Source organism: Vidua macroura, chromosome 28 (genome assembly GCF_024509145.1).
Source record: "Vidua macroura isolate BioBank_ID:100142 chromosome 28, ASM2450914v1, whole genome shotgun sequence".
NCBI lineage: Eukaryota > Metazoa > Chordata > Aves > Passeriformes > Viduidae > Vidua > Vidua macroura.
In genome coordinates, this window is record NC_071598.1 from 864,840 (window position 1) to 878,791 (window position 13,952).

At 62.0% G+C, this 13,952-nt stretch overlaps 1 protein-coding gene across 1 annotated transcript; it reads right to left on the reverse strand.

Moving 5' to 3' along the window:
* Positions 1-2,144: 2,144 nt before the first annotated feature.
* ZNF703 (zinc finger protein 703) lies at positions 2,145-5,053 on the reverse strand. The gene is made up of 2 exons (XM_054000852.1): positions 4,830-5,053; positions 2,145-4,324 (listed from the first exon to the last, which is right to left on the reverse strand). Exons 1-2 carry the CDS (start codon positions 5,040-5,042, stop codon positions 2,948-2,950), a joined length of 1,590 nt encoding a protein of 529 aa, XP_053856827.1. The 5' UTR covers positions 5,043-5,053; the 3' UTR covers positions 2,145-2,947.
* Between the last annotated feature and the right edge of the window lie 8,899 nt (positions 5,054-13,952).

Sequence of the window (13,952 nt, forward strand, 5' to 3'; positions counted from 1 at the left end):
TATTTTGCAGAAAGACAGGATTGAATCAAATCAAACCGAAACTGTGGAGTGCAGGTTGTTAGACAGAATGATTAATAAAGTGCATCCCAGTGCTCTTATTATAAAATGAATTCCGCAATAACCTGGGCATACATTACACAGGGAATTATTTAATATATTGGCAACGCAACTGTTCCCCAGCAGCTCCAGCCCGAGTGCCGCCGCTATCAGATGATACTCGCAGTGTTTACACGGTCTGGCCCCGCTGCTGCAGTCCTTAGGGAGGGGAAAAACATTCCTCAGGGAACCTCCTGCACAGCAGGACGCATCCAGGCAGCACCCAGCCCTACCGTGGGTGAAGGGAAGGCGCCCGGGCTCGTTTTGGAGCAGGGACCATCCTGGTGCGGGGAGGGTTTGGGGGAGAGAGGGGATGCAGCTTTGCCGTAAGGAGGGATGCGCCCGGCAGCTCTGGGAGAAGGCTCTGGCAGCACAAGGGCTGTGCAGCCCTTTGCTCCGTGGCTGGGATGTGGCACAGCCCCGGACACCCGGAGCTGCTGCGCTGATTTTGGCTCTGGGCTACCCCGCCTCGAGGGTCTGCGGCATCATCCTCCCACCCCGTGGCACAAGGTGGCCAGCCACGGCCAGGGAGGGGCACGGTGGGACACAATTCCAGTGCAGGAAGCTGAGACAGGCCCCATCAGGAAGCCACAGCCAGGATTTATGATGGGGACTGGCAGTGCCCGAGCGAGGCCGACGCCGAGCGGCATCACTGCTGGGAGCGGGGGCCACGTGCAGGGAGAAGCGATGCTCCCGAGGGCCAGGGGGGTCTGGATACCTCCCGTGCCACCGGGGAGAACGCACCGGAGCTGCTCTGCCCACCGCCCGTGGCACCCTGCTCCACGGCCAGCATCGGCTGCCGGAGGGCTCAGCATCCTGCAGGGACACAGGAGACACCAGAGGGGCTGCACCAGCCTGGGCCTGGCACCCCCTTCCTGCTGTGCCCACAGGACAGAGCAAACACCGGCAGCAAAGCCCCCCGTGCCAGCCCCAGCCCTGCAAACACCGGCAGCAAAGCCCCCCGTGCCAGCCCCAGCCCTGCAAACACCGGCAGCAAAGCCCCCCGTGCCAGCCCCAGCCCTGCAAACACCGGCAGCAAAGCCCCCCGTGCCAGCCCCAGCCCTGCAAACCCTCATCCAGCAAACATCCCGCCTGGAAGGAGCAACACCAGCACGGCCACAACCGGACCCCAGCCACGTCTGCACGGGGCGAGGGGCAGCCACAGACGCCCAGAACCAGCCTCGGGGAGCTCAGAACGGAGCCAAGCTGGCCCCTGGACCACCAACCTCTCCCACTGCCACAGGAAAGGCCGGCTGGGCCCTCCCGCCGGCCACGCTCGAGGCACAGGCAGGGAAATAAAAATCCCTTCGGCAAAAGTAGTCCCTGTTCTCAGAGCGTTGTTTTTCAGCTCAAAGGACACAAAGGAATTTAAACACAGGGCATAAAGCAATATCGAGAAGGCAATTAACAGGGATTAATTGCGTGACTCACTCACTGAAACGCAACAGGAACGAGGCAGAAAAAAAAAAAATAAGCGATGTGGGGCAACGGGGCATGCAGGGTTTGCAGGGGGAGCAGGGGCTTGGCCGGGGGTCCCAGTGCTGGAGTAAAAGCGCCATCCTCGGGGCATGGAGCAGGCAGAGCCCCCCGCCCGGCTGAGCCCCCCAGCATGGCGGGGATGGAGCCAGACCGTGTCCGAGCCATTCTCCTCCCGGCACGGAGATGGAACGGGAGCAGGCAGGACCGCCGAGCTCGCGGCCGCCCTCGCACCGAGACCCTGCCTCTACCACAACTGCACCCCTAAAACTGCACCCCGGGAGGGGGCGACCAGCCGGGGGCACCGCTCTGATCCCGCTGAACGCCTTCCCGAGCCTTCCCTCCGCCGCCACGCGTGGGGAACACCGCGGGCAGGGACACGCGGGGAGGGGGACGGGGCCGCGGAGCCCGCGGGGCCGCGCCGGGAGCGCGGCCGGGGCGCCGGTGCCGCCGCTCCCCTCCCTCCCGCGGGGCTCCTCCGGTGCCGCGCCCGCCGCCGCCACCGCTAGATGGTGCTGGGACCCCGCGGCCCCCGCCGGACCCCCGGGCAGCGACGAGACGAGACCAGAGCGTGGGTACAACCAAGAGCCGTTTATTAACAAAATCAGACTTACCGGGGCTCGTCCGCCCGCCCGGGGCCGCCGGTCCTGCCGCCGCGCCCGCCGCTCCTCCGGTCCTCCCCCGGTATGGGGGGGACACGCGGGGTCCTGCAGCCCCCGGCGGGGCACGGCCGCGGGGGGAGCACGGCCTGGGGTGACCATCACCCGGCCGGCGTCCGCAGACCCCCCCCGGCCCCGGACACAGCGCAAAAAAAAGGAAAAAAAAAAAAAAAAAAAAGAGAGAAAAAAAAAAGTAAAATTAAAAAAAAAATAAACCACAAGATTTTTAAAAGGAAAAAAAAAATTTTGAAAACCCCGAAGATTAAAAATAAGAAAAAAATTACAAAAAAAAATTACATCTGCAAGTTACAAATGCAGAGAACAGAATCCCAGAGCGATAAACGCAGAGGGGAAGCAGGAAAATGCCTTTTTTTTTTTTTTTTTTTTTTGCTTTTCCATGTGTGGCAGGAGTCATGCAAGAATTCTCGGGGGAAATTAAAAAGGGGAAGGAAAAAAAAAAAAAATTCAAAAGAAACAGAAGGGGAAAATCAAAGCCCCCACACCTGCAAAGTAAAGAGGGATATTTTTTTTTTTTTTCTTTTTTTCGGGTTTTTTTTTTTTTTTTTTTTTTTTTTGGGACACAGACTTTTGCATACCATTGATTCATTGGTGTATAATGCACTTATATTCCCAGCTTTAAGCTAACATACAGTAATAAATACAGAGTCCAAGGAGGGCGCGGGGCGCTGGGGCTGAGCCGGCCGGGGCCGCGCCGGTCACTGATATCCCAAAGCCGAGGCTGACGTGAGTCTTTGGCCGTAGAGCGCGTACGGGGAGTAGTAAGGTCCGGCGGCCGGCAAGGAGGGCACGGGCAGGGCGCCGGCCGCGGGCAAGTGGCTCTTGCCGTAGGGGTGGTACCTGTTTAGTCCCAAAGTGTGTGGGCTCCTCAAGGAGAGCGAGGCCGGTAAGGTGTTGGGGCTCCCGGGGGCGGCGGGCGGGAGGTGCAGGTGGCAGGAGGCCGCGGAGCCCAGCCCGGAGGTAGGGTAGCCCGCCAAGAGTTTCTCGGCCCCCGGCAGGGCCGTGTGGGTCCGTAGGTGGGTGAGCAGCTCCTCCGAGGTGGCAAACCTCTTGTCGCAGGGTCCGCTGGCAGACACCCAGTTGCATATGTGGGGCAGGGGGTCGTTCTGCAGCATGAAGCCGTAGGTGTAGAGGGGGTGGCCGGGCAGGCTGGGGGTGCCGCTGGAGGAGAGCGTGGTGTGCACCGAGTGCAGGGGGTGCGTGGGGTACACCAAGGGGTATCCGCTCTTGAGGCTGCCGGGGTCGTGCACGCAGCTGGAGCAGTTGCTGGAGCCCAGGTGCGAGGCGCTGTGGTAGCTCAGGCAGTACGGGTCCCGGCATAATCCCTGCATGAAGGAGGGCGGCGAGGCCCCGGTGAGCGGGCTGGAGCTGGGCGGTTTGCCCGGCAGCCCCAGCGCCCCCGGCAGCTGGCTGCCCACCAGCCCCGGCTTGGTGGGGTCCAGCCCGGGCACGAACTGGGACGGGTAGCCGGCGTAGGCGCCGACGATGGAGCCGTGGTAGCCGATGCTGGAGGGCGGCAGGGGGAAGACGGAGTGGCCCGGCTTGTAGGGCGACACGGGGGCCACATGGCCGGCGGGCGGCAGCGCGGGGGGCTCCGACTTGCGGCCCGAGGGGGGCTCGCCGTGCGCCCCGGGCTCCACCACCCCGCGCCCCAGCGCCCCGCCCGTCCCCTCGGGGCTGGGCTTGCCGCCCTCGGGCTCCTTCTTCTCCTCGGCGCCCTTGGGGTCGGGGTGCTGCGGCGAGGCCCCGCGGGAGCCGCCGGGCGAGGCGGCGGCGTGCGGGGGGAACGGCGGGCACGCGGCGCTGGGCACCCGAAAGCCGGCCTTGTCCGCGCCGCCCTCCTTGCGCGGCTCCCCGCCGCCCTTCGAGTAGGGCTTGAAGCTCGACTTGTCCTCGGCGGGCGCGTCCCCGCTGCCCGGCGGCTTCAGCGCGGCGGGCCGGGCGGAGGGCTCCTTCTCGGCGGCGGGCGCGGCGGCCGCCACGGCGTTCAGCTTGGAGGAGGGCGGCGGGTCGGGCTTCCCGATCTGCGAGCAGGTCTGGGCCAGCAGCGCCAGCGGGCTCTTCTTGGCGTCCAGCTGCGGGCGGAGCGGAGCCGGTCAGGGGGGGGACCCCGACGGCGCCCCCGCACCGGCCTCCCCCCACCCCCGAAACCCCGGGGCCGGGCCCGGCGCCGAGCCAGGGCGCGGGGATGGGGGGGACGGGGCGGGGGGACGCGCCCGAGCGGGGAGAAGAGCGACCGGGTGGGGTGGGGGGAACGGGGCTGCGGCGGCGGCGGCGGCGGGGGAGGGAAAGAACGGGGTGGGGGGAGCGAGGACGCCGGGCAGAGCAGAGCCCGGCCGGGAGAACCGGGAGCGCCGGCCGGGAAATCCGGGAGCGCTGGGCTGAGAAGCAGCCGGGCGGGAGAACCGGGAGCGCCGGCCGGGAATGCCGGGAGCGCCGGGCTGGGAAGAGCCCGGCCGGGAGAACCGGGAGCGCCGGGCTGGGAGAACCGGGAGCACCGGGCTGGGAAGAGCCCGGCCGGGGGGAGCGGGAGCGCGGGTCCGGGGGTCCGAGGCGCGGTCGGGGGCGGCGAGCACTGACCTCGATGGGGCTGACGGGCGTGGAGGAGAGCGGCTGGAGGTACTCGGGGTGCAGGAGGTGGCCGCCGTGGGCGCTGAGCATCTTCAGGACGCGGATGGGCAGCCGGCTGGCCTGGCGCAGCGGGTCGGCGGGGGGCGGCCGGGGCGACGGGGCGGCCGCGGCTCCGCGGCTCGGCGGGGTCCTCGGCCGGGGCCCGCCGGGAGCGCCGCTCATTTGGGGCGGGGGAAAGGGGGGGGTGCCCGGGCTCCGCGGGGCCGGGCCGGGCCGGGCGGGCGGCGGAGCGGCGGCGGCGGCGGCCCCGGCGAGACGAAGCCTTTCCCCGGCCCCACCGACACGTCAAATAGCCCCGATGGCGGCCGCGCTCCGAGGGGGCCGGCGCCGCGCACCAATCCGCGCCCGGCCGGGCCCCCGGGGCGGGGAGAGCCGCCGGTGGGGGGGGCGAGCCGCCGCCGCTCCGCCGCCACCGCCCCGCGCCGCCGCGCGGGGGAGAACCGCGGCACCGGCCCGAGCGGCGGCGGCTGGCGCGGCTCGCAGGGCGCGGCGTGGCACAGCTCGGCACAGCTCGGCACGGCACGGCGCTGCTGGCACAGTTGACCATGGTATGGGATGGCGCTGCTGGCACACCTTGGCATGGCATGGCTTGGATGGCATGGCATGGCATGGGATGGCACTGCTGGCACACCTGGGCGTAGCTTGGCTGGAACACCTAGGCAGGGCACAGCATGGCACTGCTCACACACCTCGGCATGGCTGGCACGCCACGGCACAGCTTGGAATGGCACAGCTGGGCTCCGCTGGCACGGCGTGCTCAGCGTGGCTGGTCATGGCACGGCATGGCTCAGCTGGCACAGCACGGCGTGGCACTGCTGCCATGGCACGGCTTAGATAAGATCAGCCTGGCACAGCTCAGCAGCCCTGTGCCAGTGGCTCCTGCACCCAAACCTGCACCCAGGGCCTGTGTCCTGCCACCCTGCAGCCCGCACCTGTGCCCGTCCCGGTGCCACCCAAGGCGAGGGGGCTGACCTGAGCTCAGGGCTCTCACAAAGTGACAATCCCCTTATCAACCTGCAACTCCTTTTCTCCAGGCATTTTCTCCTTTCTTTGGTTTGCTGAGTCTTAAAAATCTTCAGGTGCCAGTGCAGGCTGCTGTAAAACTAATTAACTTCCAACAATTAACTTCCTATTTCTAGTTACTTTTTCCAGACATCCTTGAATTAATTTCACAAACCCCTGGGGCTTCAGTTTTGCAGGGGGGTGAAAACCAGCCGAGCTCAGCCAGGCTCTGTCCCTGAGGAGCCGAGGCACATGGATAAATCCTGGAGCTCTGTCCAAGTGATGTCCATGTGAGGCTGTGGGTCCTGCTGGGGTGAGAGCTCCTTCCCTGGGCTTCAGGTGGGAGCTGGTGGGAGAATGGGGAGATGTGCAATGGCATGGGGATGTGGAGTGCCAGGATAAAATCCTGGGGGCCAGGATGGGATGAAAACTGAGGACCTTTGGCCTGAAGAAAGGCGATGTGGGGCCAGGTGCCCACTCCAGCCCCACCTCTGCCCTCCCTGGATTTGTGTTTCAGGTCCCTCCTGCCTACCCAGCAAGGGAGAGGGGAAAGGGGGAGAGACAGACACCTCTAATTAATCATATTAACTCCTGACAGATGCTTTATGTTCCAACAATGTTGCTATTATTAAGTTCATGTGCCCACCCCTCTCCCAGCCCGCTGCTCCGGGTTCTGGGAAAAAGGGCTCTGCTGGATTTCCCCAGTGAGTGCTGGCAGCGCCCAGCGCAGCCTCACATCCAGTCCCGCTCGTCCAAGCGCTATCAATCACACCCAGGGTCAGGCCTGTCAATTTCCCCTCTTTGTGAGGCTTTTTTCTTCTCTTTTTCTCGCTCTCCCAAAGCTGACCGCAAGATTGATTCAATCCGGACAGCGGGATGTGAGCGGAGAGGCGCTGCCGCTCAAAGGAGCCATTCAAGGAAGGAGGAAACAGGAAAAAAAAAAAAAGGCTTTCCTCAAAGTCACTCGAGTTGTTCGCCAACAACAACACGGCCTGCACGGAGTCACCCAAAATCAGGTGGGACGAGTGCGTAAGAGCAGCGGCGATGCCGCCGGAGCGAGCGAGGGCGCCGAGCAGCGGCGCCCCCGGGGCTGTTTGTCCTTCCCCGGACCTCGGGGCATGCCCAAGGCCTGATCCTGCCCCGCTGCCGGCACGCAGAGACCATTCTGGATCAGCTTGTGTTTGCTGGAGTAAAGCAAACACCCCTTCATCAGAGGGGGGTCGTGGGTGATGGTGGATCTCGCTCCACGCTGGTGCCCGTCCCGGTGCCCCTTGGATCCTTTGCTCTAAAATCCACGAGGGTCCTGTTTTTATTAAGGAGAACAGTACCCAGAGGGGAAAAAGTTAAACTTCCCTGTTCCATGCCCAGTTCTGCTCCATGGCAAGCCCCTCTCTGCTCAGAGATTGCACAAGTTCAAATAAAAGCAGCGAGACCCCTGCCCAACAAAAATAAGACCAGCACCAAAGGAAAAGCAAAACATTTGGAACAGAAGCAAAGCCAAAGAAGACCAGAGGCCTCGGGGAGCACTTTCACCAAGGGCTGGTGATGTTTTCATCCCTAGGCAGGCTTGCCCCACCTGGGCTGCCATTCAGGAGGTTTCATTCTGCCAAGGACGAGTTCCCGTGCAGAGCCCCGATGAAGCCCAGGGACTCCGATGTCTTTGTGACCTGTGAAGCGAGGCTGGCCAAGAGGGAACTGGGGTTTTGTTTATCTTCAAGATCTTCCAGTAACTTGGGATGAGTCTGAGCAGGGAGTTTTGTGTCCCAGGCACCGGCATCCTGAGTGCCAGGGGGTGCAGAGCGGGCAGGATGGAGAGAGGCATCCGAGCGCTGCAGCCTGCACAGAGAATTTGGTGGGATAAGATAAGACATGAATTTAAATCTCTGGACCTCTCCTCTGCCGGGCTTGGGAATAAACCTCTCCTGTGTCATTGCTGCTGGACACGGTTTAAGGGAAAACAGGATAAGGGGAGCTGGGGGTGTGAGGGGTGTGGGGGCCAGGGACCGTGTCCCACCTGTGCAGGGCAGTGAGGGGACACCTGCCCTGAGGGACAGGCAGAGGGACAGCCCGTGCTGGGTGGGTCCCACCGAGGTTCCAGTCACTGTGGGGGGAGCCGGGGGGTGGCTCCAGCCCCCGCTGCAGCATGAGGATGCGAGGCACGTCCTAAATCCGAGCCTTAATGTGCCCCTCAGTGCCCGCCGTGCAGCTGCTGCTTCCCAGGTAAATCCTCCCCAGCGCCCCCGGGCCCCTCCCGCTGCTCCGTGCCAGCAAAACCTCCCGAGTCAGCGTTTTCCCTGCCCTGCTCCAGCCGAGTCCCTCCACTCCCCACGCAGCACCAGCCCAGGCCTTGCTTTAGCTGCAGAACAAGTGCATAAAAATGATCTTATTTATTACAGGAGACATGTTTTAAAACAACTGACAAAATTGCAAGATGTAAAACGACAAGCAAGTGCTTTTTCTTTTTTAAGCCCGTATAGACTCCTGGCAATGATAAAAATAGTGTTTTCTTTTTTAAAGTTGGAATTAATCTTTCTTTCCAAAGCAATCATGTAGCAGGAAAAGCAGGAAGACACTTGGATATTAACTGATCCTCGCTGGTGATGGTTAGTTATGGAATGGCCGGGACTCGCTTCCCTCCGCAGAGCCATTAACGCTGCAAACATTAAAGCAGAAAAAGGTGAAGGGTTTTTTCCCCTCCCCTGCTCCCTTGATGTGTGACTAACAGCTGCTTTTCTGTGTGACAAATCAGTGGGGTCTTCCTGTTGTTGATGTAATGAAGCTGTTTCCTGGTGGGAAATTCTGCGGGATAAATTGCAGGAGGGGGGAGGAGAACATCCCACACTCACAAGGAGCTCGGGAGGGAGGGAGCTCAGGAGGCCGGGGCTGGCCCGGGGTCGCAGTCGCTTCCCTGGGCCTTTTTTGGGGCGTTTTGCCTGTTGATCTCCGGGTTTTCGGCAGAGGGAGGGTCTGCACAGCCCTGGGATGGAGCCAGGACACTTTGGGGTGTTCTCTCTGCTGACCCCCGTGATAACCCCGTGCTGTGCCAAGCAGCCAAGCTCCCGTGCCTCAGTTTCCCTATTTCTAGAAGGGGGGTGATGCAGACCCCCCCAGTCTCCAGCACTGGCAGCACTGGCACCCCCCAAAGTCGCCGTGGGGACCCCAGCGTGTCCCTGTGCTGGCACTTTGGGGGATCAGCCTCGGTGGGTTCATTCAGCCCTCAGACACCCACCAAAAAAAATTCACCTTCACCCCTGGTTTCCTTTTTTTCTTTGGCAGTATTAGTTAATTAAACTATGCAAATGAAACCAACTTAATTTCTGTAACACCAGGGCCAGAGCCTCAAACCACTCAGTGCAGCTCATCTGGCACGTACGTCACAGAAAATGTTTGGAGCAACTCTAATAAAAATGAAAAAGGCTGTAAATCAAGTTTAATTTATTCATTTTCAGTATGGTATGAAAGCATGCCAAAATCAGATTATTTATGAGCCCTTCATAACAATAGGCATTTTTATTGGTTGCAAATGACAAAAGGGGTTCTCAGAGGGATTTTTTTCTTCTTTTAAATTTTTTGAATGCCTCTTCAGAAACATTTATTTATTTGGACTCTATGATCTCAAAGAAAAATATTTAATCATTGATACAGTAAAAATAATTTATATTTTGATAGTGAAAAACACATCAGTCTTTAAAACATAAACAGACAGAGCTAATCCAGCCCAAAGGCTCAGGCGAATGCTACCCCACAGGTTAGAGGAAAAGGCTGTGATTTATTCCCACATCCTTAAATTTCCCATTAAGAACATAATCCCCTCTAAGTCTTTCACAAAATGTCTGCGCCACTTGAGTTTGCCTTTGCTTTCCCAGCCCCTTTGGTGGGCCGGGGGGTGCACACCTGCTCTGCACACACGATCACACACCTGTGCCCACACACTCACCTCGAGGGGACTTTCTGTGCCCGTCCAGGCTCAGACACAAAATCTCTGTGTGTAACCCAGCCCCTGCGAGGAGACCCACAGGTGGGGCAGGTGATGCACCCCGACACCAAAACCACCCACAAACCAACTGTGGCTCTGCTCCGCAGCTCCTTTCCACCATCTCTTGCCCATTTGGTGGCACAGCTGGACCCAGAGGTGTGCCTGGTGGTGGGCATGGGCTGCACACCCAGGGCAGCAGCTCACTGACCACCTGGGCTGGCCTGGGCTGCTCCTGTCCGTGTCAGTGCTTCCCTCTGAGGCTGTCCCCTGCTGGCCCTGGGCACAGGGACGAGGAGCTGGGAGTCCAGGCAGCCCCCCAGACCTGTGTGGCACCGACCTGGCCTGTGACAAGCAGAGGGCCACGTCCCTCCTGTCCTTGAGGAGGGGAATTACCCCGAGCAACCCCAAAGGCCCAGCAGCCAAGGAAGGGGGGGAGGAAGGGCACCCCAGGAACAGGGTGGGTGCCAGGGACAGCTCCTCCATGGTGGGGACAAAGCCCTGTCCCCGGGTGACACGCTGGGCATCGTGGCCACAGCCACGTGGCAGCAGGAGGAGGCAGGGGCACCCCAAAACTCTCGTGGAGGCAAACAAAAGCCTGGCTGGGCGGCGCACGGGGGCTCGGCTTTGCCGGAGGGCTCTGGCTGAGGAGAGGCACCCTCTCCTGCAGGAACTTTCTCTGCGCCGGCCCGGCCCAGCCTGAGAGCAAAACAGCACCGAGAAAAGAGGGAACCCCGTCCCCGGGAGAATTAGCATCCAGGATCTGTCAGTCACTGGGAGCTTTTGGTAAAAGGGGCCCCTTGTCAACCTCTGCCTTTGATGTGACTGGGACGGAGGTGCTCAATTAAAAGCCTATCAGTCTGTAAGTAAATCAACGCCTATCAGGCTTGTCACATCAAACAAACGATTATTGCACGAACCCGCCCACCCCATTAATCTGGCTGTTCCTTCTTGACAGCTCAGGGTCAGGGCACTGTAAATCCTGCACTGGATTGCAGCCACCTGGAGCAGGATGAAAGCAGCCCCGCAGCATGTGCTGCTGCACCCAATTTACTCCCTGGCAGCGGGGGCGGCTGCGGGGTGCCCGGCGCGGGGCTGGGGTCCCCGCCGCAGCTCGGCTCGGCCGGGTCGCAGCCGGGCTCGCCGCGGTTCGGCGGCGCCGTGCGGCAGCCGCTGGGCTCCGAGGGCTCCGGGAGCGCTCGGCTGTGGGGAAGGGAGAGCTCAGCGCCCGGCTGGGGGGGGGCTCAGCACCGGGAGAGCCTGGGAGCAGCTCCAAAGGCTCCTGGCTGCTCCGGGAAGTTGTGCGCTTCCCAGCACGGCCCCCTTGAGGTGTTCCACAAGGTGTTCCACAGGCACGCCTTGAGGGTGGACAGCCGCACTGGGCTGCTCCAAAGCCTGATGTGCTCTGGGCAGGTCACTTTTACACGCGTGGCCCGAGCAGGGATTGACCTCGGGTAGCTCTCAGAAGGGAAAGGAACCAAGAGCTCGAGCTTCCAGATGCTCCTTGGGTCCGGATTAGCAGCAGCAGTCTGGGGACACGGGGTTTTCCCATCAGGTCACTCAAGGTGAGGGCAGCTGGGGGTCTCCAGCCCTCACCCTCGGGATGCAGCCTGTCCTGCCGGGCCGGGGGGAGCAGGGCGCCGGAGCCGGCGCTGGGTGGGAGGCGGGCCGGGCCCTCCTGCGAGAACAAGCGCTGCTATTCAAGGGGAGGCAGAAGCCAAACTCCCCTGAAAAGCCTCAGAGCTGCGGTGGGAGCAGCCTCGGGGCAGCCAGAGCTTGTGATTCCTGTGCACAGGCAGAGGATTTTCAGAAAGGAAAAGCCAAGTCTTGGATCACATGAGGGCTGTGCCATGGAGCGTGGGAGTGGGGCGAGCCCTGGGCAGGCTCCAGGCTGGCTTTTGGGAAGGGGTTGGGTGCTCCTGTCCCTCCGAGGGCTGTGCTGGCTGTGCCCCAGGGGAGATGGGATCTGTCCTCTGGGGCTGTGGGGGCGCAGGGTGGTCCCAGAGCAGGAGCATCCCCTGGGTGACTGGTGGCCAGAGGCTGCAGGAGGCTGTGCAGGAGGGAGGGACGGTGCTCCCCTTCTGCCCAGGCCTATTATTAGCATTTTCCCTCTCCCGCCGAGCCTGGCGCCTGGTAATGCAGCCCTGGCTGGCTCTCAGGCGGGAGCCCTGAGCCGTGAGCCGGGGCTGCCCTCCCGTGCCAGGCACTGCCGCCGCCCTGGGGGCTCCGGGAGCTCACCCCGCCGCCGTGGGCTGCGTTTTGGGGGTGCCACCAGGGCTGCCCTCCCTGCCCCAGCGTCCCCATTTCCAGGGCCGGGGGTGTCTCTGAGCGGGTGCAGTCTTGGCACCCCCAAAAGCAGCACCGGAGGGGGAGAGGGGCTTTACACAGCTCAGCAGAGAAATCGGGGCTGCTGCGGCCTCGTGTGGGGAGGGGACAGCTGGGACAATGGGGCTGTGCCAGCAGCGCTGACACCACACAGAGACACGCTGTCACCGTGCCACGTTTGCTACCAAATCTTTGCCGATAGCGGTGTCACCTCGCGGGGAGAGCCATCACCCCTCACCCGCCCTCGGCTCTCCCAGCACGTCAGGCAACGCCTGCTGTGCCCGGCAGAGCCACCGTGTCCTGTCCTGCTGTCCCCGGCAGAGCCACCGTGTCCTGTCCTGCTGTCTGTCCCCGGGATCAGCCCCACCGTGTCCTGTCCTGCTTCTCTGGGATCAGCCCCACCGTGTCCTGTCCTGCTGTCCCCGGCAGAGCCACCGTGTCCTGTCCTGCTTCTCTGGGATCAGCCCCACTGTGTCCTGTCCTGCTGTCTGTCCCTGGGATCAGCCCCACCGTGTCCTGTCCTGCTTCTTTGGGATCAGCCCCACCGTGTCCTGTCCTGCTTCTTTGGGATCAGCCCCACCGTGTCCTGTCCTGCTTCTTTGGGATCAGCCCCACTGTGTCCTGTCCTGCTTCTCTGGGATCAGCCCCACCGTGTCCTGTCCTGCTGTCTGTCCCTGGGATCAGCCCCACCGTGTCCTGTCCTGCTGTCTGTCCCTGGGATCAGCCCCACCGTGTCCTGTCCTGCTGTCTGTCCCCGGGATCAGCCCCACCGTGTCCTGTCCTGCTGTCCCCGGGATCAGCCCCACCGTGTCCTGTCCTGCTTCTTTGGGATCAGCCCCACCGTGTCCTGTCCTGCTGTCTGTCCCTGGGATCAGCCCCACCGTGTCCTGTCCTGCTGTCTGTCCCCGGGATCAGCCCCACCGTGTCCTGTCCTGCTGTCCCTGGGATCAGCCCCACCGTGTCCTGTCCTGCTTCTTTGGGATCATGTCCCCCGTGCTCCTGCCAGGCCCTGCGGGCTCTGCCTGGCCCCGGCCCTGCGCTGGGAGATGCTCGAGCTGGTGGGGAGGGAAGAAAGGAAATTCCCCCTCTGTCACCCACTGTCCCATGCCAGTGGTGGGGAGAAGGGCCGGGGGTGCACGGCCGGGGGGATCTGGCCCTGAGGAGTTTATCTCCCACGCATGATCAATGCTGAGTTTAAGTAAGGTTTATTGGTATCTGTAATTTAACATGACATATTTCTAACACGAATTACTCTGAGATCATCATGTGCATAAAATATGACAGGAATCTTTTAAGTGCAAGCATAGTTCTCAGTTAATTTAATAACTGAGATGGAAAATGGAATAGCATTAAATTTAATATTTTACATAATGCTCCTACACTTCCTTCACTTGCTGCTGGCATCATTTGTTTTCCCTTCTTCCTCGTTTACAGCCCACTCAGCCCGAATTGTCCTGGAGCCCGGCCAGGGAGGGCGGCGCTGACCCCTGGAAGGGCCACAATGAGCAGCCAGGGCGGCCGGAGCCGATGCCAGGTCTCCCCCAGGCTGTGGGGAGGTGCTGGGCTGCTCTGCGTGCCCCCTCCCCGCAGACGGGGTGGCGGTGGCTGCTCTCTGGGGTCGTGGCACGTCCTGGAACGCCAGACCCGAAGCAGCCGCGGTCAGACCAGCCCCGAGAAGCCCCCAGGACACCCTTCCCGTGCTCCAGGCCGGGTTTTGTGCTGGCCGCGGGATTTGGGAGCCCGTGCGAGGCAGAAGGGATCGATACCGCTCT